This window comes from Halichoerus grypus, chromosome 5 (assembly GCF_964656455.1).
Source record: "Halichoerus grypus chromosome 5, mHalGry1.hap1.1, whole genome shotgun sequence".
NCBI lineage: Eukaryota > Metazoa > Chordata > Mammalia > Carnivora > Phocidae > Halichoerus > Halichoerus grypus.
The window spans coordinates 37,305,154-37,330,829 of NC_135716.1; the positions used below are offsets into that span (position 1 = coordinate 37,305,154).

The 25,676-nt window shown below is 36.6% G+C and overlaps 1 protein-coding gene and 2 pseudogenes across 2 annotated transcripts in view; 1 reads left to right on the forward strand and 2 right to left on the reverse strand.

The window, feature by feature from the left end:
• Nucleotides 1–19,348, reverse strand: part of VPS13B (vacuolar protein sorting 13 homolog B) — a 741,629-nt gene extending 722,281 nt beyond the window's left edge. For both annotated transcript variants that reach the window (XM_078072177.1, XM_078072178.1), the window contains exons 1-3: nucleotides 19,220–19,348; nucleotides 18,604–18,781; nucleotides 2,406–2,549 (exon numbers count right to left, since the gene is read on the reverse strand). In XM_078072177.1, the coding sequence (XP_077928303.1) occupies nucleotides 2,406–2,549; nucleotides 18,604–18,750 (291 nt within the window). In that variant the 5' untranslated portion in view covers nucleotides 18,751–18,781; nucleotides 19,220–19,348. The remainder of the gene's footprint in view (nucleotides 1–2,405; nucleotides 2,550–18,603; nucleotides 18,782–19,219) is intronic.
• Nucleotides 11,039–11,759, forward strand: LOC118519538 (small ubiquitin-related modifier 2 pseudogene; annotated as a pseudogene).
• A 4,774-nt stretch (nucleotides 19,349–24,122) lies between the features above and the next one.
• On the reverse strand, nucleotides 24,123–25,305 carry LOC118519537 (large ribosomal subunit protein eL6 pseudogene; annotated as a pseudogene).
• Nucleotides 25,306–25,676: the final 371 nt, after the last annotated feature.

Below are 25,676 nucleotides of genomic sequence, written 5' to 3' on the forward strand. Positions count from 1 at the left end.
TGGGCTTATTCAGTTTTACTAATACATGTGTAACTTTTTAACTTAATTTCCTACTACACTAATCAAAGCTTAAAATAGGAAAATAAACTGTTTAAAAATGTGTTTCATCTATAATGTCTGACTGAAAAATTAATTCCAATCATTAACCTAAGTATTACTCTCCAGGGATGGACACTGCTGAATAATTTGTCCAAATGTCAACTGCAATTTTCAAAAATCTTTTCTACCTCAAAATTTTAAACATCTGCAAAAAATACTTGTTTTGAGAGTAGTTTACATTCATGACACTTGACCTTTTGCTGTACACACCGCAAAATTCAAGTCTCAAATACCATGCAAGCAGGAAACCTGATCATTCCTGCAGTAGCCATCTGCATGGTCCAATATCAAATATTAGTTCTAGGTTCCACTAAGTCATGTGTTACAAATCTTTTTCTGCAGCCTCTATAATTAGTTGTAATTTGCGTCTTTTAAAATGTGTTTCTTATGGGACATCTGGCCTTGAAACTTCCACCTTCCCATTGAAAAAATACTTAGTGTCTGGATTCTTTTTCCTCTTTTAATATGGAGCACTCCATGGGTGGTATAACCAAGTCCAGACTTTAAAAAAAAAAATTAAATTCCAGGAACAGATGATGATTAAGACCATTTAAGTATTACCTAAAATAAATGTAAAATAAAACTCTGTTGTAATATAACTATCTCACAGATTTCTAAATCTATCTCCCATGTATTTTATGTTTACAAAATAAATTCTCATAGAAATACAGCATTGGTCTACTTACTTCCAGAAACTACATCAGTTAAATTAGATAATATAGGTTTAGAATCAAAGATTTCATAAAAGGAAAAAAAAAGATGAGCCCAGTGGGTTGACATGACAATGTATCTTCTTAAAAAAGGAAATTATTTTAACATCATAAATAATCTTAATTTCACCGACTGAAGTTATATTTAGGACACACTAAAATTGCCTTAACGTTTAATAAGTTATTAAATTGTTAAATTTAAATTATTAATACTCATCGACTCATTTGGTTCTAAAAAGCATTTTTTAAACTGCAAGTTAAGTATGGGCTAAGGAAAACATAATAAAAATGAAAGAGACACTACTTTTCTGTAAGATGAAAATGGAAAGGGGTGCCTGGGTGGCTCAGTCGTTAAGCGTCTGCCTTCAGCTCAGGTCATGATCTCAGGGTCCTGGGATCGAGCCCCGCATCGGGCTCCCTGCTCCGCGGGAGGCCTGCTTCTCCCTCTCCCACTCCCCCTGCTTGTGTTCCCTCTCTCGCTGTGTCTCTCTCTGTCAAATAAATAAATAAAATCTTTAAAAAAAAAAAAAAAGAAAATGGAAAAATTTATGATATACTGCTCTCAGACCTATTTGCTTCCTAGATTAATTTTTGCTAGAAACTCCTTTAAAAAAAAAAATCAGTATTACAACTTTACAAAAAAGAAAAAAAAAAAACACTAAAGAGAAATGTAAGATGGTCAGAGAAAAGGTTAAGTCGAAAAAAAAAAAAATCAGCTTCTGATGCCAAAACTTCAAAAACACAATGAAATTTGATAGGTTTCTTAAACTCCACATATGAGTGAAATCATATGGTATTTGTCTTTCTCTGACTTATTTTGCTTAGCATAATACTCTCTAGCTCTCTCCACGTCATTGGAAGTGGCAAGATTTCATTCTTTTTTATGGCTGAGCAATATTCCATTGTGTATATATACACCACAGCTTCTTTATCCATTCCAACCAGCAGAGAGGAAAAAAGGAGGCAAACCAAGAAACAAATTCTTAACTATAGAGAACAAACTGATGGTTACCAGAGGGGAGGTGGGTGTGGGGATGGGTGAAATAGGTGATGGGGATTAAGGAGTGCACTTGTGATGAGTACCAGGTTTAGAAGTGTTAAATTACTATATCCTACACGTGAGATTACTAGAATACCATATGTTAACTCGAATTAAAATAAAACCTTAAAATTTGATATGAAAGTAAATTCAATATATTTTCATTTCAAAAAACGAGAAATTTTCATCTCATTTAAAAATGTCATGTAAATATAAAAAAATCATACAGGTCATTTGCAAAAATTCAAAAACCTTCACCTGAAAATTGGGACACAATCAGGTCCTACTTCTAGTAGACACAGATAATAAGCCATCAACATGATCGCTATGATGGCTATGATTAGATTAAGTAAAATTAGTATGAAAATAACCATTAGAATGTTTCATCCAAATATAAGAATACCCTTTTGCAATTATGGTACTTTAATAGGCATGTGAGAAACAGTAAGTGTATGTAAACTTTGTGTAAAAGGTGACATATCCCAAAAGTTAGAGAAATAACATCAATAACTATTAAAATAGGTTTATATAAACAACTAGGTTCAATAACTTCTTACCTGTATTCCATCTTTAAGTTTCAAAATGCATTCCATTGTATTGATGGTAATTACCACTGGTTCTGAACCCAGTTTTGTCCATGGTACATGGATCCTCAATTCATGAATATGTCCACTTAAAAAAGTGAATGGTAATTTCAATTCCTTAAAACAAAATATTAAAAGTTAGTAAGTGCTTAATTTTTTCATAACATCCAAATTACTTTCTGAAAAGAGAAATGAAATTTCTAAAACAAAAATATTTTAAGAACTACTGTTCCTCAAAAAGTAGCAAATAACTTGTTAAACTATAGGTAATGATACACCACAAAAACTTATCGTACAAGTTACTTTTAATAAGCTAGTCAACCTGCCTAGGCCTCCATTTCTTCTTCTGCTGAATGAATATAATACAAAATATGTGGTACGTAACAAAGGTTCATATACGATAGTGGTTGTAATAATCATAGTAGACAGCAGCACTGAGATAACTGAATGGCATATTGTTTAAAATCTCCATTCAAAACGTGTATTTAAAATGTGTTTTAAACTAACAGAACAGGATTGTAAGGCAAGTTAAAAGGGTATGGGGGAGAGCAGAGTTAAGAGATAGGAGAGTGACCCAACAAAATAAAAATTTACCAACCTTGAAAAATAAAAAAAGTATTGAGCTTTACCTAATTAAAGATTGTACCTGGATACTCTCTGGTCATAAAATTTAAATGTTTTCTGACTGATTTCCATTATTATTAGAAAGAAAGAAATGAAAACATAAATGTCACCATAGTCACTTTATATTGGTAACTTGTTTCACTGACAGACAAAATTTTTGTTACAAATCAACAAAGGAAAAAATTGCATGTAGATTATACTTCACATTTTAAGTTATCTATTTGTGAAAGTTAATATACATTAAACTTATTCATCCAACAACTGCCCACCTACTTAGGTTAGCAACATAGCAATATAGCTAAATATAGGCAATATGGCAAACGACTGGACAACTTGTTTAATGTTGTCTCAGTCTATCTGTAAAATCTGGATAACAATAGTATCACTGAGGATTAAATGAATTTATATAAAGTGCTTAGAATATTATCTTCCTCTAAGAACAATTGTTATAAAAATGCTAACTACGCTTACAAATGTGTGGGCCTCATGTATGTCTTCACAAGTTTTTCTCCTGCAAGGACAGAATACTTAAAATCTATTTCTACTATATTATTCTAATGGAGTGTCACATTTTAAGTATTTGCCATTAGTAATTTGAAAGATTAATTTGAAGTATAAATCAATTGGCACAGATTATATTTTCATTAGCATCTATAACAAAAACAATGTTTACTGAGCACTTACCATGTACCAGGTACTTTACCTGCATACAATTATTTAATCCTTATAAGAGCCCCAAAATGTAAATACTATTATTCTACTCAATTTACAAATGAAAAATCTGAGGCACGGAAAGGTCAAGTCATTTCCCAAAATGACACATCTTAGAAAACCAGGACTCAAAACTGGAAAATATCATGCCAGAACCCTTGCTCTTCACACAGCTATACTGCATCTATACTTCCATTATGAGCATTTAATACCTTTCCATTGGTTATACATCTATTTGGACAATGAGCCCATGATATTGCCATCTCTACCACTTCCTGACTTGTGTAACAAAGAAACATTTGTGAAATGCCTACCAAAGTTGCAATTTATGGGTACAAATTGGATTTTCGCAGGAAGAAGTTAAAAGCACGTGAATCAAACTCATGACCTCGGTATTATCAGAATGCTTCTAATCAACTTTGCTACTACCTAAACAATAACCCAAGAGGCAGCATTCTATATTTAAACATGGAATTTTGAACCATATCGCCCATATTGAAATCTACTTGAAGTTCAACATTTACTAATCATCTGACTATAAGCAAGATCATTTCCATTTCCTCAGAGTTGTGAAAAACGAAAATACATTTATGCCTTGTAAAAGACAAAACACAAATGTTGTTATAGTAGACAGACCATCCTGAATGTAACTATAAAAGCAATTTTCATTCCTTTTACTTCAAGATACACTGTACAACCTTAAAATACTTTATTCACTTCTAACTATTCAGAAATACATTGTGAAAAATGCATTCCTAATACCAGAACATCTATGACTGCACAAAGAATATTAGTAACAAGGAATTTAAGAAGGGGGTTAAATAGCCCTCAAAAACCTAATTCTAGGTAGGCTATAACAAAATATTCTAACAGAAAACAGGCATACTTTAAAACTAAATTTAACAAATAACAAAAGCAAGCATAGACAAACCTAAAAACCTTCATGCAGCAAAGAAAACATTCAAAAGAGTGAAAAGGCAACCTATGTAATGGGAAAAAATATTTGCAAACCATTTATCTGAAAAGGGGTTAAAATCTAAAATAAACAACAAAAAGTAATCCAATTTAAAAGTGGATAAATCACTGAATAGACATTTCTCAAAAGAATACAAATTGCCAGCAAGTATATGAAAAGATGTTTAACATCACTAATCAAGGAAATGCAAATCAAAACCACAATGACCACAATGCTAATGGAATGGCCACTATCACACAAAAAATAACAAGTACTGGCAGCTTTGTGGAGAAATTGGAACGCTTGTGTGCTGTTGGTGAAAATCTAAAATGATGCAGCCACTAAAGAAAGCATTATGGAAGTTCCTCAAAAAATTAATAGAATCACCATATAAGGGACACCTGAGTGGCTCAGATGGTTAAACGTCTGCCTTCGGCTCAGGTCATGATCCCAGGGTTCCGGGTATCAGGTATCGAGTCCTTACTCAGCAGGGAGCCTGCTTCTCCCCCGCCTGTGCTTGTGCGCGCACACGCGCGCGCTCTCTCTCTCTGACAAATAAAACCTTTAAAAAAAAAAATCACCGTATGAAATCAGTTCTGAGTATATACCAAAAAGAACTGAAAACAGGATCTCAAAAAGATATTTGCACAACCATGTTCACCGCAGCATTATTCACAATAGTCAAGAGGTGGAAGCAGCCTAAATGTCCATTGAAAGAAATGGATAAAGAAGATGTGGTATACACAATCAAATATATCCAGTCTTCTAAAAAGAGGAAATTCTGTCTTGTGCTACAACATGAATAAACATGTTAAAGACATGATGCTAAGTGAAATAAACCAGTCACAAAAAGACAAACATTGTATGATTCTACATATATAAGGTATCTAAAGTAGTCAAATTCTTAGAAACAAAGTAAAATGGTGGTTGCCAGGCGCTGGTGGTGGGGGGAGAAGGAAAAAGGAAGTTGTTGTTAAATGGTTATAGAGTTTTAATTTTTGAAAGATGAAGAAGTTCTACAGATCTATTCAATAACAATGTGCATATAGTTAACACTAGTGTATCCTTCAAAATGGTAAATTTTATGTTATATGCTTTTTACTACAAAATAAAAATACAGGACAGGACTTTAGGAATTCTGAGTTAGGAAGCTGGCAAATCCTCTTTCCAAAAAGCAATGACAAAACTAGACAAAGTTGTCAAAAATGACAGAAAAATCAGAGGCAAAAGGGAAGTCTAACCTCAGGTCACAATATTTGTTGGTACAAGCAACAGAACAGCAGACTGGCCAGAAAATTAACAGAGATCAAGAGAACAAAACAGCCAAAGACGACCTTGCTATGATTTCACATATCCCTGATAGACTGGAAAGCTATATGCATTTGCCAGGTTGTGCTTACTTAGAGGAGAGGGAACTAACAACCTACTCACTCATGGTTAACCAAGAGACCTTGTAAACCCAGTAAGTTAAAAAAAGGGGGGGGGGGGGCGGGAATGATCAGATTTATAAACTCCCTGAATTGTGAGCATTATCTAATATATGTGTAGAAGTGGAAGAAAGTGTATGTAAAGAGTGGAAGACTTACTGGTTCAATGGTTTAAACAGCCTCTAGCCAATCAATGGCTGATGACTAAGTTATAGTGACCCAGGGTAATCCCTAGAAAGCCAGAGCTGAATACACAAAGAAGGGGTGGGGGAGGGGAGAGCACAAACATTAGAGGCCACACACTTTAGGGGAAACACCACAAATGTGGTTCAGGCAAGTCACTAAAATAAATCAACATCAACAACAACCATCCCCTGGATAGAGGAAATCAGAATTCAGAGTTGCTACAACTTACTATCTATAAAATGGGTTCAAAAATGAAGGCAAAATAAAGGAACACGTAAATAAAGGAACACCCAAATAAAGACTCAAGATAATTCACTGTTAACCAAATACTAAAAGTTCATCAGACTGAAAGGAACACCAGACAGTAACTCAAATTCACAAAAAAGCACCAATGAATGTAATTATATAATCATTAAAGGACAATATAAATATATTTTTTCTCCTGATTTAAAAGGCCATTACCTGAAACATAATTATCAAATTGTACTGTTGGACACAAAGATGCAATACATATGACAATGGCACAAAGAAGGGGGAAGTAATGGAGCTACAATGGAGGAAGTTTCTGTATTTTATAACAAATTTAGCATTAATCTAAAATAGACTATAAAAAATTGGATGTATATTATAAGCCTTTGAGCAACCACTAAGAACAAAAGTAATGTGAAAATTAAAGAAATTAAAATGAAACATTAAAAAATATCTACTTAATGTAAAAAAGTAGTAAAGGATTATGAGAAAAACAAAAAAGAACACAAGAAACATTGACAATAGAAAATGGTAGATGGAAATCCAACCATATGATTAAAAACATTAAATGTGGAGGGATTAAATACTCCAGTCAAAAGGCAAAGATTGGGGGCGCCTGGGTGGCATCGGCCTTCGGCTCAGGTCATGATCCCAGGGTTCTGGAATCAAGCCCCGCAACGGGCTCCCTGATCAGCAGAGAGCCTGCTTCTCCCTCTCCCTGCCGCTTCCCTTGCTTGTGCTATTTAAGATAAATAAAATCTTACAAAAAAAAAAAAAAAAGGCAAAGATTGTCAGACTGGATTTTATTTATTTATTTTTAGAGTGGGGATAAGGGGAGAGGGAGACAGAAAATCTCAAGCAGGCTCCACACCCAGCACGGAGCCCAATGCAGGGCTCGATCCCACAAAAACTGAGATCATGATCTGAGCCAAATCAAGAGTAGGACGCTTAACTGACTGAGCCACCAGGCACCCCAAGATGGGATTTTAAAAACGATCAAACTATATGTTCTCAAGAGATTTAGATTCAAAAAGAAATAGGTTGAAAATAAATCTTAAAAACATTTTTAAAATAATTTTTTTCTATAGATATAGAGAATAGATTGGTGGTTGCCAGGGGCATGGCGTGGAGGGTGGGCAAAATGGGTGAAAGGGGTCAAAAGGTACAAACTTCCAGTTGTAAAATAAGTCATGGGGATGTAATGTACAGCATGACGACTTTAATGATACTGAACTGCATATATGAATGTTGCAAAGAGAGTAAATCTTGTAAGTTCTCATTACCAAAAAAATATTTGTTAACTATGCAGGGTAACAGATGTTAACTAGACTTATTGTGATAATTGATCTTTTTGCAATATATAAAAATATCAAGTTATGTAGTACACCTAATATTACACTTTTATGTCAATTATATGTTAATTAAAAAGCAGTAAATGAGACTCCAAGGAAGTCATGTGACCCTGTTTCTCACCTGCAATACCTGAAATACAACATTTTCTTGCTATTTAAAATGGTACAGATTCTCTTTTAGGCATATAGGGAATTTTCATTTCTATGATATTAATTTCCAGCAGTGTTTCCTTCCTCCTGTTGTGTTTTTTTTGTTTTTTTTTTCTTTTTGTTTTTGTTTTTGAGAGGGAGGCAGGGGGAGGGGGCGAGGGAGAGAGCGAATCTTATGCAGGCTCCACACCCAGTGTAGAGCCCGACACAGGGCTCAATCTCATGACCCCAAGATCATGACCTGAGCTGAAATCAAGAGTCACACATTTAACCGACTGAGCCACTCAGGTGCCCCATTCCTGTTTTTCATATGACTGTTTTCCAAAATGAATAGTTTATCCCAGTCATGGGATAAAATTACAGTGAATGGGGGCGCCTGGGTGGCTCAGTCATTAAGCATCTGCCTTCAGCTCAGGTCATGATCCCAGGGTCCTGGATCGAGCTCCACATCAGGCTCCCTGCTCAGCGGGAAGCCTGCTTCTCCCTCTCCCACTCCCCCTGCTTGTGTTCCTTCTCTCGCTGTGTCTCTCTCTGTCAAATAAATAAATATTAAAAAAAAAATTAGAGGGGTGCCTGGGTGGCTCAGCTGGTTAATCGACTGCCTTCGGCTCAGGTCATGATCTCAGGGTCCTGGGATCGAGCCCCGCATCGGGCTCTCTGCTCAGTTGGAAGCCTGCTTCTCCCTCTCCCACTCCCCCTGCTGTGTTCCCTCTCTCGCTGTCTCTCTCTCTATGTCAATTAAATAAATAAAATCTTTAAAAAAAAAAAAATTACAATGAACAAGATGAAATTTGAAAAGAGGTAGTTAAAGCTCAATAACATGCCAGTAAAACTTTCAAAGAGATGGTACTAGGCATGAATAAACACAACACAAAGCAAACGTTTTAAGACAATTAGTGTACTGAGAAAAAAATATATATGTATAATGCAAACAGCAACCACAGAACGACTGGAGTACACTATTAAGAAAATAGACTTTAAGGAAAAAAATATTAAAGATAACATAAGATACTTTATAACAATAGAAGGGTTAATGCAAGAAAATATAAAAACATATGTGAACATAGCAACAGAATCCCAAAATACATAAACACTGACAAAAGTAAAAAGATATTTCAACAATCATAGAGACTTTAATACTCACAATAATGTATAGACAGAAAAATCAACCAAGATATAGAAGACCTGAACACTATCAACCAATTAAACCTGAAATCTATAAACTACTCCATCCAACAAATGCAAAAATACACATTCATCAAGGACAATCAGAAAGCATCTGAACTGAATGAAAATGAAAATACAATGTATCAAAATTTATGGGATGCAGCTAAAGACATTTGTAGGTGTTTAAATGCCTATAATAGAAGAAATCTCCCAAAAATCAATAACCTAAACTTCTACCTGAAATGGGAGGAAAACAAGCTAAACCCAGCTAACCTAAACAAGCTAACCCAAACCAAACAAGCAAAAAGAAGGACCACAATACCAACAAAACGAAGGAAAGTGGAAAGTAGATGTAGTCAAACTGTTGTAAGATTGTTCAGGAAATGGTAAAAGTACTAAGTTAGACTCTAATAAGTCAAATATGCATTCTGTAACTTTTAGGGTCAGCAACTAAAGCAATTTTTTTTTTTTTTAACATATAATGTATTATTTGTTTCAGAGGTACTGGTCTGTGATTCATCAGTCTTACACAATTCACAGCACTCACCATAGCACATACCCTCCCCAATGTCTATCACCCAGCCACCCCATCCCTCCCACCCCTACCACTCCAGCAACCCTCAGTTTGTTTCCTGAGATTAAGAATTCCTCATATCAGTGAGATCATATGATACATGTCTTTCAGGGTGTTATGCTAAGTGAAGCAATTTTTAAAAGAGTATTATTAAAAAAAAAACTTTAAAGCAAGAAGAATTACTAGTGAAAGGACACATTTAAGCATGATTTTTAAGTATGTTGAATAAGATAACACTTAAATTTGTGTACACCTAATAATAATTTATAGATATATAAGGTGAAAGTTGTCAAAATTAAAAAGTAGACAAATAATCATAATTGTAGGTATTTTTTTTTAAATGTTTTATTTATTTATTCATGGGAGAGAGGCAGAGGCAGAGGGAGAAGCAGGCTCCCCTCCCAGCAGGGAGCCCGATGCGGGACTCGATCCCAGGACCCCGGGATCACGACCCGAGCCGAAGGCAGACGCTTAACCATCTGAGCCACCCAGGCGCCCCCATAATTGTAGATATTAACATACCTTAGTAATTGACAGAACAGCAGATATGAAAATCCACATGGATTTACAAGATTTTAAGAACTCTATTAACTAACTTGAAGTAAATAATATTTATGGAAGAATATAGCAACAACTGCCCAATACATACTTTTTATCAATTGCATATAGAACATTTACAAAAACAGACCATATACTGACTCATAAATTATAATGGATTAAAATAATACAGAAACTATGCTGACCACAGTGGAATTAAATTAGAAATCAGTAACAAAGATAATTAACAATTCCCCAAATGTTCAGAAATTAAACATACACTTCTAAACCCATGAATCAAAGAAAAAAAAAATCAAAATGGAAATATTTTCCTGAACAAAATAATGAAAAAACAATATGAAATTCTGTGACATAGAGGGCAAAAAAAAAAAAAAAAAAGTTATAGCACTAAATGCATATATTTCAATAGAAAAAGGTAGGAGGAAAAAATAAATGACAGAAGCTTCCACCTCAGGAAGCTAGAGAAAACAGCCAATTAAATCCAAAGAAAATAGAATGGGCGGGGGGGGGGGGAATCAGAAAAATCAGTTCTCTGCAAATAAAATTAATAAAACCCTAACAATGTGATGAAGAAGATACAAATCACTAATATCAGTAAGAAAAAAATATCACAATAGGTGTGTGCTCGTTCAGTGCGGACCTGGTACCTCTTTTGTAGAGCGGCAGCTGAGGAGACTCCAGCACTCGCCATGGCTGATGAAAAGCCCAAGGAAGGAGTCAAGACTGAGAACAACTATCATATTAATTTGAAGGTGGCGGGGCAGGATGGTTCTGTGGTGCAGTTTAAGATTAAGAGGCATACACCACTTAGTAAACTAATGAAAGCCTATTGTGAACGACAGGGTTTGTCAATGAGGCAGATCAGATTCCGATTTGATGGGCAGCCAATCAATGAAACAGACACACCTGCACAGTTGGACATGGAGGATGAAGATAGAATTGATGTGTTCCAGCAGCAGACAGGAGGTATCTACTAAAAAGGGAACCTGCTACGTTACTCCAGAACTCTGTTCCTCCAGACCAAGAAGACATTCTCAATTAGAAAGCCACAATTTGGTTCCACCACATCCTGACTACTACAGTATAGTCTTCTCTATTATTTCATTTTCCCCTTCCCCATTCCTTTACTGTACATAAAGTAACCGTGTATGTGCACAAGCATATTGCATTTTTTTTTTTTTTAACTAAATGGCCAATGGTATGTTTTGATCGACATCAAATGGAGATGGGATGGGGGAAAATACTGCTTCTGTGAAAATACCCCCTCTCCCCATTAGTGGCATGCTCAGTCAGCTCTTATCTTTATATTCCAGTAAGTTATTTTGCTCTCACTGTTTAACAAAAAAAGAACAACATAAAAATCCTTGCATACCTCGTTCGACTGGAGAATTTTAATGTTTTTCATTTATCATTGTAAAACCAAGGACAATTTTGTACGTAGCTGTTACATGTAGGGCAATCTGTCTTTAAGTAGGGATAAATTACTCTAAAAGAAATGAATCCTAGATAGTTTTCCCTTCAAGTCAAGCGTCTTGTTGTTTAAATAAACTTCTTGTTTAAAAAAAAAAAACAGATCCTAGATTTTTTTTAAAAAAAAATCAGTCAACTTTAAACTGGACCAAAAAAATCCAACTCTATGGCTTTAAATATAGACAATTCAGGGCAGGGGCAGGAAATTTTTCAGTAAGGGCCAGATAGTATATACTTAAGGCTTTTGCAAGCCATGCACTCTGTCCCAGCTACTCAACTCTGCCATTTTAGTTCTCAAAAGCTGCCAGACAATATGTAAACAAATGAAAATAGCTGTGCTCCAATAAAATTTTACTTAGAAAAGTAGGTCCAAGCCATTGTTTGCTGATCACCGGTTTTGAAGAAATGGAGAAATTCAGTGAAAAACTAACCAAAACTAACAAAAGAAGAGATAAAATCTAAATAGTCCTATATCTGCTAAAGAAATTAAATCATAGTGGTGCTTGGGTGGCCCAGTTGGTTAAGCATCAACCCTTGGTTTCGGCTCTGGTCATGATCTCAGGGTAGTGAGATGGAGTCCTAAGTTGGGCTCCACGCTCAAGGCAGAGTCTGCTTGTCCATTTCCCTCTCCCTCTCTCCTCTCCGCCCCCCCCGACCAAATAAAATCTCCAAAAAAAATTAAATCAAGAATTTAAAACTTTCCAACTAAGAAAACTCTTGACCCACATGACTCCAGGATTCATTTTTCCTAAGATTTATAAAACTAGTAAAAGAACAAAGTTGGAGATTACACACATCTTGATTTCAAAACTTACTACCAAGTTATGGTATTCAAAACAAAGTGATTTCTGACCACAGACCTATAAACCACAAAGGGAACTGTATTGAGAGCCCAGAAATAAACCCTCACATCTATGGCCAAGTGATTTTCAAGAAGGATGCCATGACCATTCAAAGGGGGAAAGGACAGTCTTCAATGAATGTTACTGGAAAAGTAAACACCCACTTATAAAAACAAATGAAGTTGGATCCTATACCATAGGATACTATACCATACACAAAAATTAACTCAAAATGAATCAAAGACCTAAAAGTAAGAGCGAAAAATATAAAGCTCTAAGAAAACAAAGAAAAAGCTTCATGACACTATATCTGGCAATAATCTCTTGTATAGGATACCAAAAGCCCAGGCATCAAAAGAAAAAATTGTTAAGTTGAACTTCAAAATTTAAAACTTTTCTTCATCAAAAGGCACAAAAGACTCAAAGACAACTCACAATGGGAGAAAATATTTGCAAATCATGTATCTGATAAGGGACTGATAATCAGAATATATAATTCCTACAACTCAACAAAAAAAAAATGCAATTTTAAAGAAGGGCAGAGGACTTGAATAGACATTTCTCCAAAAATATACACATGGCCAATAAGCACATGAAAAGTTGCTCAAAATCAATCATTATGAAAATACAAATCAAAACCACAGTGGGATAGCATGTCACATCCATTAGAATGCCTATAATAAAAAAAAACAAAAATCAGAAAATAACAAGTATGGTGAAGACATGGAACAACTGGAAAACTTGTACGTTGCTGTGGTGTAGCCACTGTGGAAGGCAGTATGGCAATTCCTCAAAAATTTAAATATCGAATTACTATACAATCTAGCAATTCCACTGGTGGGTATATACCCAAAACAAATGAAAGCAGGGACTCAAAACAGATGTTTGTACATCCATGTTTGCAGCAGTATTACTCAAAGTAGCCAAAAGGGAGAAACAACGCAAATGTGCATCAATGGACAAATGAACAAAATATGGCATATACAATGGAATATTATTCAGCCTTAAAAAGGAAGGAAATTGTGATACATGCTACAATATGAATGAACCTTGAAGACACTGTGCTAATAAGTTAAATAAGCCAGTCACAAAATGATAACTATTGTAGGTTTCCACTTGTGAGGTGTAAGAGTAGTCAAATTCATAAAAACAAAGTAGAATGCTGATTGCCAGGGGCTGGTAAGACAGAATAGTGAGTGAGTGGATCAAAGGGTACAGAGGTTCAGTTTGGGAAACTAAAGAAGTTCTGGGGATGGGTGGTGGTAATGGTTGCACAACAACGTAAATATTATCAATGCCCCACAGAACTATAATAAAAAATGGCAAAAATGGTAATTTGGGTATGTATATTTTACCAAAATAAAAACTAATATCAATCTTACACAAACTCATTTATAAAAAAAAACAAAATACTTAATAATTTAATGAAGCAACATATCTATGATAATCCAAACCGGATAAGGACATTACAAGAGAGAGCACAGACCAGAATCACTTATAAACATACCTGCTACAAAACTAAACAAAAATTGTGCTCGCTTCGGCAGCACATATACTAAAACTAAACAAAAATTTAGCAAATCAAAGCCAACACATAAAAAGGTTAATACGAAGTATGGGTTTATACCAGGAATTCAAACTCCATCTAAAAACTCAATGTAATTCACCACATTAACAGAATAAAAAATCAGATAAATTCATTAAATGTAATATTTGATAAAATTCAAACCCATTCATGATTTTTAAAACTTGTAAAAGGAGGAACAAAAGAGCATTTCCTTACCCAGTAAGGAGTACTTACAGCTAGCAACATGCTTAATAGTAAAATATTGAGCACTTTAACACTGAAGGTGGGAACAAAAGAAGAGTATTTTCAAGATGTCTACTCCACACTGCAATAAAGAAATAAAAGGTACAAGCACTGGAAGATGTAAAACTGTCACTATTTGCAAATGGCATAATTGCGTACACAGGCAATCTAAAAGAAAACACCAAATCATACAAGTTAGAAAGGGTACTGAATGGAAGGCCAATGTACTAAAACAACTGTATTTCTGTGCACTGGTAATGTACTTAGAAAATGAAATTTTTAAGAAATAATGCTCCTTATAACAAAAAAAAGATCATATTTAATGAAATATGTGCAAGGCCTCTCTTGAAAACTTCAAATCATTGCTGAGAAAAATTGAAGACTTAAAAATACAGAAAGCAATGTTCTGTACCGGGATTAAAAAACTCAATACTATGTTAAAACAGTATGTGTTAATGGTAATGCATCCCAAATTAATCTATTGATTTCATGTAACCTCAACAAAAATGTCAGTGGGTTTCCCCCTTAGGGGAAAATTCTAAAATTTACAAATTGAAATTAAAATGTATGTGAAAATGCAAAGGATCCACAATAGTTACGACAAGGAAAAAAAGAACAAAGTTACACAAATTACACTATGAGATATCAAAACTTACTGTAAAAGACAGTATGGTAATGACACAAGAATAGACAAATAGACTACTGAGCAAATACAGAGTTCAGAAATAAATCCACACATATATGACAACCTGATTTGCAGTAAGGCTTACTGCAATTCAGTAGAAAAAGAATGGTTCAACAAATGGTGTGGATCAAATGAGTCTCAAAGAAAAAAAAAGGTCCATCTTGACCTCTACTTCACACTTCCAGAAAAATTTTAGATAAATCAAAAAAAAAAAAAAAAAAAACAATAAAGCTTCTAAAAGAAAAGAGATGGGACAGCAATATGCAAAAAAATGAAACTGGACCATTTTCTTATACCATACACAAAAATAAATTCAAAAGACCTAAATGTGAGACAGGAAACCATCAAAATCCTAGAGGAAAACACAGGCAGCAACATCTTTGATCTTGGCCATAGCAACTTCTTACTAGACACGTATCCAGAGGCAAGGGAAACTATTGGGACTTCATCAAAATAAAAGCTTCTGCATAACAAAGGAAACCATTAACAAAACTAAAAAGCAACCTATGGAATAGGAGAAGATATTTGCAAATGGCATATCTGATAAAGGGTTAGTATCCAAAATATGTAAAGAACTTACAAAAGCCAACACCCAAAAACCAAACAATCTGATTAAAATGGGCAGAAGACACGCATAGACAGTTCTCCAAAAAGACCTACAGATGGCCAATAGACATATGAAAAGATGCTCAGCATCACTCATCATCAGGGAAATGCAAATCAAAACTACAATGAGATATCACCTCACACCTGTCAGAATGGCTAAACTCAACAACACAAGAAACAACAGGTGTTACTGAGGACGTGGGAAAAGGGGAACCTTCTTGCACTGTTGCTGGGAATGCAAACTGGTGCAGCCACTCTGGAAAACAGTATGGAGGTTTTAATAATCCACTGAGTACCCTATGATCCAGCAATTGCACTATTGGGTATTTACCCAAAGGATACAAAAATACTAATTTGAAGGGATACACACACCCCAATGTTTACAGCAGCATTATCAACAATACACAAATTACGGAAAGAGCCCAAATGTCCATCGACTGATGAACGGATAAAGGAGACAGATAAATATAGGTATTTCTATCTATACATACATAATGGAATATTATTCAGCCATAAAAAAGAATGAAATCTTGCTATTTGCAACATGGATGGAGCTAGAGTGTATAACGCTAAGTGAAGTAAGTCAGAGAAAGACAAATACCATATGATTTCACCACTATGCGGAATTTAAGAAACAAAACAAACGAGTAAAGGGGGGCAAAAAGAGAGGAAGGTGGGCGCCTGAGTGGCTCAGTCGTTAAGCGTCTGCCTTTGGCTCAGGTCGTGATCCCAGGGTCCTGAGATCAAGCCCCATGTTGGGCTCCCTGCTCAGTGGGGAGCCTGCTTCTCCCTCTCCCGCTCCCCCTGCTTGTGTTCCCTCTCTCGCCGTGTCTCCCTCTGTCAAATAAATAAATAAAATTTAAAAAAAAAAAGAGGAAGGCAAACCAATTAACAGAATAAACTAATGGTTACCAGAGAAGGGGGTGGGAGGATGGGTTAAACAGGTGATGGGTATTAAGGAATGCACTTGTCATGATGAGCATGGGGTGATTAAAATAAAAACAAAACGAAAAAAGAGTATCTTCATGTACCTGGAATAAGCAAAAATTTCTTAAAGGAAAAGATTGACAACTTGGACCTCAGTGAAATTATGAACTTCTATTCATCAAAAGATAATTTTAAGAGAGTAAAAAGCCAAGCCACAGACTGGGAGAAGATATTGCAAAATATATCTAGCAAAGGACTCATTTCCAAAATATGTAAAGAACCCCTCCACATCAATTAAAAAAAAAATACCCAATTTTTTTTAAAAGGCAAAAGAATTAGAGACTTTACAAAAGAGGATATTCAAATACCAATAAGCAGCATGTGAAAATGTGTTCAACATCATTACCCATTAAGGAAATGCAAATTTAAATAGAGACCACTACACACCCACCAGAAAGGCTAAAATTAAAATAACAAACATGCCAAGTAATACCAAAAACTTGAAGTAACTGGACCTCTCATCCACCGCTGGTGAGAATGTAAATTGATACAACCACTTTGGAAAACTATTTGGCAGTATCCATCAAAGCCAAACATATACATACCTAAGTATACACCTAAGAGAAATTAATACCTATGTCCACCAATATACATGTACAAGAATGTTCACAAGAACTTTCTTCATAACAGCCAAAAGTAGAAACCACCCAAATGTACATCAATGGGAAAATAAATTGTGAATCTTTAGCCAACGGAATACTGCAAGGCAATACAAATGACAGCTCCTGCAACAAAATGGGTTAATCTTAGCCATAAAGTTAAACAGCCAGACACAAGTGATTCCAATTTATTAAGGTTCAAGAACAAGCAAAACTTCTTTATGTTGAGAAAAGTCAGAATAACAGTCACCTGTTTTAGGGGGTGGGAATACTGATTTGCAAAGGGGAGCCATTTAAGGTGCAGGAAATATTCTATCTCATCTCCACAGTGGTTACACACGTGTATACATACATAAAAACTGAGCTGTACACTTAGGACGTGTGGTCATTTTTAAAAAATGAAAATATTAAGATAATTAACCTTGGAGAGAAGAGGGGAAGGAACCAAGAGTATTATTTCTTAGTGATACTCTAGATTATTCAATAATAAAGGGAGCAGTGGAATGTAAAAATTATTAACTTTCACCATTAGATTAAGACTTCCCTTATCTCCTAAAAAGCAGGTGGTCTGGCTCTTCGGAGTTTCCACAGATAGTTTTTGTATCTTCAGGCCTAACAGAGTTGCCTGGCATACGTTAGTAATAAATGTACTCGGTGGATTAATAAATATATGAACTTTAAAATTACAGTTATTTACATCAGACCATTCTCAAGTTAAAAGAAAAAAACCTAAAAAGTGAATAAGTAGTAAGTTTTCAATTTTACTGGCATTCTCAATCTGTGTCTGCTCAATTCTCTGAGGATGTCATGTCCTCTTTCCTACTAAGAGAACTTTCTTGCTCTTTCAGACCCTTCCATTCCCCAAAAAGGAGAATGGGAATATAATATTTTCCAGCTTCATACAGAAATCTTAGCAATGTATATTAGCATATCCGGTAATGCTTCCGAATTGAGTAAGCAGACTGAACAATTCTGACAAGAACAATGAAGCTGTCTTCCTATCTGTTGAGGCACCTTTTGGGAATCCAATTCTAATAAACCATCACTAGTAACAAACCACGAAAAAAACCTCTGTAAAGGAAGGTCTGTAGTTTCAGCGTAGTCCAAAATACTTTAACAGACAATTTAAGTTTTTAAAGCATAAAGCCGAAGTGCAGGAAACAATGGATTACTAAACTAGCTGAAAATGTTTCCAGTTAATGACAGCTACACAGCTTACCTGTTCCAGCACATCCAACTTTAACTCGAGCTTGCTGAGAACCACATCTCCACCCCATAGCGAAAGCTGTAGATCTGATGGCTTTAAATTCTTGATGTAGCGATTCACATAGCTCATTAAAATTGGAGTCACATATGACTCCAGCATCTTTTAAGTGCAGAGGAGTCAAAGTCAGAAGCTGAAGGGGGTAAAGACAAATATGAGAAGTAACTGAGTCGGTAAAGCAGCGAAAGAAAAAGCATTTCTCAGGAGGGACTGAAGATGAAGAGGCCGAAAAGCAACAGTCCCCACCAAAGCAGCCGCTCGCCTCCTCCCAGAAGCCGAAAACACAAGTGGATTCTCTGCTCCAGCTGCAACTTCCTCCCTAGTAAAACTCCCCTCAACTCGCCTGGCGAAGGGGGGTAGGAATAAGCTGGTGAACTAAAGAGAGCAGATCCCCAGGAAGGGGAGAAAGAAGGGAGCGGGATCCCCTTCGGCCGCCGCAACCCTCCACCAGCCCAGCCTCCCACGAGGCCCTCGACTCCCGGAACCCAGCGGGATCTACCACGGTAGAACCTGGGCCAGAACCAGGCCAGCTCCCGCCTCTGGCGGTATTGCACCCTCCGCTGACACTTACGGCAAAGAGTACCGTGGCTTCCTCGCCACCTCCCGGTACCCGGCACCCGCCCCCGGCGGCAACGCAACTCGGGTACGGCGCCACTTCCGGGTGTTACCCCATTCGGTGCTCAAAACAAACTGTCCCTCCACCGCCACCCCTCGACTCCGCAGCGCGGCGGGAGTTGCCAGGCTCGAGCAGCCACTCAGCGCGTCTTCTAGGAAACCTTCTGTGCCGGGCTAGCCTGCGTCCCCGCTCCGACCCCGCCAATGTTTTAAGACAAAGCTCTGGGAAATGCGCGGGGGAGGTGGGCGGACCGGTAAAGCGGAGACACTCGGCGATCCGGAAGTGGCGCTCTGGGGGAAAGCGGCTTGTAGGTGGTGGAGGTCGCGTCCGGGTGGGGAAGCGCCGAGGGCCCTCGGGTCGAAGGAGGAGGAAGAAAGTGGATACTGGTGTTTAAAACCCTGAAAAACAAAGCGGCTATTGTTTTTCTTGGGAAATGGAAGGCCTGGGGAGAGGAACTTGGGTTCAGTGGGCAGGGCAACAGCCTTAAGGCTGCAGGTAGGAGCGGGGAGGTTGGAGGCGGGGGCAGATTTAACTTCAGATCCGAGGTTCATTTGCTGGAGGAAAGGTACGAGTAGTGGAGAAATTAAAGGAATTAGGATGTGTAATTTAGGGGAACGCATTTTGATCAAACGTGCAGACAAGCTCTCGCGTTCTTTGGCAAAGGAGTGGTTAAGTATCCCTAAACGTGCTGATGCGGGGCGGTGAAGGAATGGCCAAAGAGAAGATTGTGAAGAACCATTAGATTGCAGTCTGATGTGGGACTTCAGAAAAGCGGTGGGAATATCACAAGGAAGGCTCCTAGAGATAAAGTGAAAAGAAATAGCTGATAAGGAATGAATTCAAGAGTTTTAAGAGGCAGTGTTGGTTTTATTAGGCTGAAATGAATGTATAAAATATTACCTTTCCTTCCAATATTTTGCAGGCTAACAAAATCGAGAAACTCCAACACCTAACTCGGAAAAATAACACACTGGGCTTAAAGGAGTAGCGTAGGACTTGCTCGCTGATTGTTTTTACCAGTAACGTCTGCAGAAAACAACTACCACTGCATTTTGAAAATAGACTTTCGTTACAAAGGGATTAAGATGCCCACCCAACCAAAAAAAAAAATTAAAAATTTTAAAAGGGGGGCGCCTGGCTGGCTCAGTCCATAGAACATGGCATTCTTGATCTCAGGGTTGTGAGTTTGAGCCGCACACTGAATGTGGGGATTACTTAAAAAATAAAATAACCACCCATATTGTTGCATTTAATTGAAAATAGTAATAAGTATTCTAAACTTTTAAAGCTCTTTACTGGAATTCAAGTTACGATTTCTTGAAAGAGTGTTAGAAAATGCAATAGAAAAGAGGCATAAGTGAGGATGCCAGGGTATTTAGATTTATTATGTTAATGAAAATAAGTTTCAAAAGAAAAAAGCAGCTAATTGGCTGATTCAGAGCAACTCCTCTCACAAAAAGCCTTGATGAATAACCCAAGTAATCTAGGTCTTATTAAAACCCACTGAATTAGCCAAGTAAATTAAATTTCTTAGTTATCTATTTCACTTGGAAAGCAAACAGGTTGAAGCCATGACTCAGAAATCTTAACATAAAAAAATGATTCCACTAATTTTATGAAAGCTCTACAGTTCTAGAACTACAAGTCTTGTTATTCTAGAGAAAAGGGGCCTAGTCTCACATTGTCACCAACACCTGTTGTTTCTTGTTGATTTTAGCTGTTCTTACAGGTCTCAATTTAGTATAAAAGAGCAGCATACTAATATAAATTTAGATTTGTTTTACTATGCCATATAAACAAAATAAGCATGGTGTATTTTTTGTTCTGTGCCATTTTTCTCTTGGGGCCAACAAAAATAATTGCCAAATTCCTGCCTTGAGAAAATTATTTGGTCATTGATTTTTTTTTTTTAGTTTGGTTTTAAGAATCAAAAGTAGTGGTTTTCAACCTGTGTTCTATTGCACCCTGTTCTGTAAGCAGTCAAAATAATTGTTTTTCTCCGAATTTTTATTTAAATTCCAGTTACTTAACACAGTGTAATCTTAGTTTCAGGTGTAGAATTTAATAATTCATCACTTACATACAACACCCAGTGCTAATCACAACAGGTGCACTCCTTAAACCCATCACCTATTTAACCCATCCCCACCCACCTCCCCTCCAGTAACTCTGTTCTCTATATTTAAGAGTCTGTTTCTTGATCTGCTTCTTTCGTTCCCCCATGTTCATTTGTTTTGTTTTTTAAATTCCACGTGTGAGTGAAATCATGGTATTTGTCTTTGACTGACTTATTTCCTTTAGCATTATACTCTAGCTCTGTCCACGCCATTGCAAATGGCAAGATAGTGTTCCTTTTTTAATGGCTTGGTAATATTCCATTTTATATACATATATCACATCTTTTTTATTCATCAGTCCATGGACACTAGGGCTCCTTCCATAATTGGCTATTGTAGATAATGCTGCTATAAACATCAGTGTGGATGTATCCCTTTGAATAAGTATTTTTGTATCTTTTGGGTAAATACCTAGTAGTGTGATTACTGCATGTATTTGATATATTTAAGAGAACTGCACATTTTAAAAGGATACCGGCATTGTTCTCAAGGGATCTATAACTTGGGTACAAAAAAGACAATGAATGGTGCTAGCTATGAATTAAGAATTTTAGTCTGGACTAACTGACACGCTTTGTAAGATTCTTTCATGATAATTGCTGAGAATCTCTAAGACCTGGATCGTAGAGTAGTTCTATTTTTAACTTTTTGAGGAATCTCCATGATGTTTTCCAGAGTGGCTGCACCAGTTTGCATTCCCACCAACAGTGCACAAGGGGTCCCCTGTCTCCACATACTCACCAACACCTGTTGTTTCTTGTGTTCTTGATTTTAGCCATTCTGACAGCTGTGATATCATTGTAGTTTGATTTGTATTTCCCTAATGATGAGTGATGTTGAGCATGCTTTCATGGGTCTGTTGGCCATCTGTATGTCTTCTTTGGAAAAATGTCTGTGCATGTCTTCTGCCCATTTTTTAAATTGGATTATTTGTTTTTTGGGTGTTGAGTTTTATAAGTTCTTTCTATTTTTTGGATACTAACCGTTTATCAGATATGTCATTTGCAAATATCTTCTCCTATTCCATAGGTTACCTTTTAGTTTTGTTGATGGTTTCCTTCGCTGTGCAGAAACTTTTTATTTTGATGAAGTCCCTATAGTTTATTTTTGCTTTTGTTTCCCTTGCCTCAGGAGATATATCTAGTAAGAAGTTGCTTTGGCCGATGTCAAAAGATGTTACTGCCTGTGTTCTCCTCCAGGATTTTGATGGTTTCCTGTCTCACATTTAGGTCTTTAATCCGTTTTGAATTTATTTTTGTGTATGGTGTAAGAAAGTAGTCCAGTTTCATTCTTTTGCATGTTACTGTCCAGTTTTCCCAACACCATTTATTGAAGAGACTGTCTTTTTTCCATTGGATATTCTTTCCTACTTTGTTGAAGATTAATTGATCATATAGTTCTGGGTTCATTTCTGGGTTTTCTGTTCTCTTCCATTGATCTATGTGTCTATTTTTGTGCCAGTACCATACTGTCTTGATAACTATAGCTGAATTCTGAAGTCCAGAATTGTGATGCCTCCAGCTTTGCTTTTCTTTTTAAAGATTGCTTTGGCTATTCGGGGTCTTTTGTGGTTCCATACAAATTTTAGGGTGGGTTGTTCTAGCTCTGTGAAAAATGCTCATGGTATTTTGATAGGGATTGCATTAAATGTGTAGATTGCCTTGGGTAGTATAGACATTTTAACAACATTTGTTCCTCCAATCCACTAGTGTGGGATGTCTTTCCATTTCTTTGTGTCATTTTCAATTTCTTTCCTAAGTGTTCTGTGGTTTTCAGAGTACAGATCATTTACCTCTTTGTTTAGGTTTATTCCTAGGTATCTTATGGTTTTTGGTGCAATTGTAAATGGGATGGATTCCTTGATTTCTCTTTCTGCTGGTTCATTATTGGTATACAGAAATGCAACAGATTTCTGTACGTTGATTTTGTATCCTGTGACTTTACTGGATTCATGTATCAGTGCTAGCAATTTTTTTGGTGAAGTCTTTTGGGTTTTCTATATATAGTGTAATGTCATCTACAAATAGTGAAAGTTTGACTTCTTTCTTGCTAATTTGGATGCCTTTTATTTCTTACTGTTGTCTGATTACTGAGGCTAGGACTTCCAGTACTATGTTAAATAACAGTGGTGAGAGTGAACATCCCTGTCTTGTTCCTGACTGTGGAGGAAAAGCTCTGTTTTTCCCCGTTGAAGATGATATTTGCTGTGGGGTTTTCATATATGGCCTTTATTATGTTGAGGTTTGTTCCCTCTCTTCCATACTTTGTTCCCTCTCTTCCATACTTTGTTGAGGATTTTATCATGAATGGATATTGCACTTTGTCAAATGCATTTTCTGCATCTATTGAAAGGATCATATGGTTCTTATCCTTTCTTTTATTAATGTGGTGTATCATGTGGATTGATTTGTGAATATTGAACCACCCTTGCAGCCCAGGAATAAATCCTACTTGATTGTGGTGAATGATTCTTTTAATGTACTATTAGATTTGATTTCCTAGTGTTTTGCTGAGAATTTTTCCATCCATGTTCATCAGGGAGATTGGCCTGTAGCTCTCTTTTTTAGTGGAGTCTTTGGTTTTAGAATCATGGTAATGCCAGCCTCATAGAATGAATTTGGAAGCTTTCCTTCCTTTTCTATTTTTTGGAATAGTTTGAGAAGAATAAGTGTTAACTCTTCTTTAAATGTTTGGTAGAATTCCCGGTGAAGCTATCTGGCCCTGGACTTTTGTTTTTTGGGAGATTTTTTATTACTGATTCAATTTCTTTGCTGGTTATCAGTCTGTTCAAGTTTTCTATTTCTTCCCATTTCAGTTTTGGTAGTTTATATGTTTCCTAGGCATTTATTCATTTCTTCCAGGTTGTCCAATTTGTTGGCATATAATTTTTCATAATATTCTCATAATTGTTTATATTTATGTGATGTTATTTCTCCCCTCTCATTTGTGTTTTTCTTTATTTGGGTCCTTTCTCTTTTTTTTTTTAATGGATCAGTTATTTAATTACGTTCTTTGTAAGAAATTTAGAACACCAATTTGTGAGGGTAAACTCCATTTGTGAGAGAAAACACAGAGCAGAGATAGCTCTGAAGCTGAGGAACAGCTTTGATTTTTGGCAGAATTTGCGAGTCCACGGCTTTCTGATCAACCTTGCGCTGCTCTGTAATCTTGTATGTCTCTTTCTCAGTGTCGAAGATCTCACCCTCCTGGTGTCTGGGCTTACACAGCTTCTTCTTCTTGAAGTAAGCATCAGTGAGATGTTTGGGGATTTTCACACTGCTGATATCAATTTTGGTAGAAGTAGCAATGACGAATTTCTGGTGTGTTCTACACAGAGTTACTCGATTGAGTGAAGAGGTCCAGTCACAAGTAGCAAGCCACTGCTCAGTTGCTTCGGGAAAACTACCCTCTTGCCTCTGTGGTACCCAGTGAGGATGATCAAAATGGTCCCGGGAGTGATACTAGCTCGCAGCTTTCTCATGTGCTGACTGAAAGGTTTTTTGCCATGGCTCAACTGCTTTCGAGGCACATCTTCAGTAGGATAATACCTAGGCATTTTGCGAAGTTTAACCACTCAGGTACCACCATTCTTGTCACCACCAACTGGTTTTGTGACCGTAGCAAGAACTTTCTCCTTTTTCTTTTCAACCCTGGATTTAGCTGCCGAATACTTCCTCTTGTACATGGCCTTTCTGGAATACATAGCCGATCAGGAATATCTGCCAATTCCTCTGACAAGGACAGGGTTTCGGCTGCAGTGGGGCTTCCCCTTCTTTGGTGTTTTAGCCTTGGGGTTACCCTTCTTAGCCTTGCCACCGGCATCAGCCTTCTTAGCTTCAGGTTTCTTCTCTTTAGTATCCGGCTTCTCAGCTTTTTCGCCCGCCATCTTGCAAGATGGGAAAGAGTCTCTTCTTTTTAATAAGTCTACCTAGGGGCTTATCAATTATATTAATTTTTTCAAAGCACCAGCTCCTGGTTTCATTGATCTGTTCTTCTGTTTTGGTATTTTTTTTTTTTAGTTTCTATATCATTTATTTCTGCTCTAATCTTTATTATTTCCCTTCTGCTGGCTTTAGGCTTCATTTGTTCTTTTTTTTTTTTTTTTTTTTTAAGATTTTACTTATTTATTTGACAGAGAGAGACACAGCGAGAGAGGGAACACAAGCAGGGGGAGTGGGAGAGGGAGAAGCAGGCTTCCCACGGAGCAGGGAGCCCAACACAGGGCTCGATCCCAGGACCCTAGGATCATGACCTGAGCCAAAGGCAGATGCTTAACAACTGAGCCACCCAGGCAC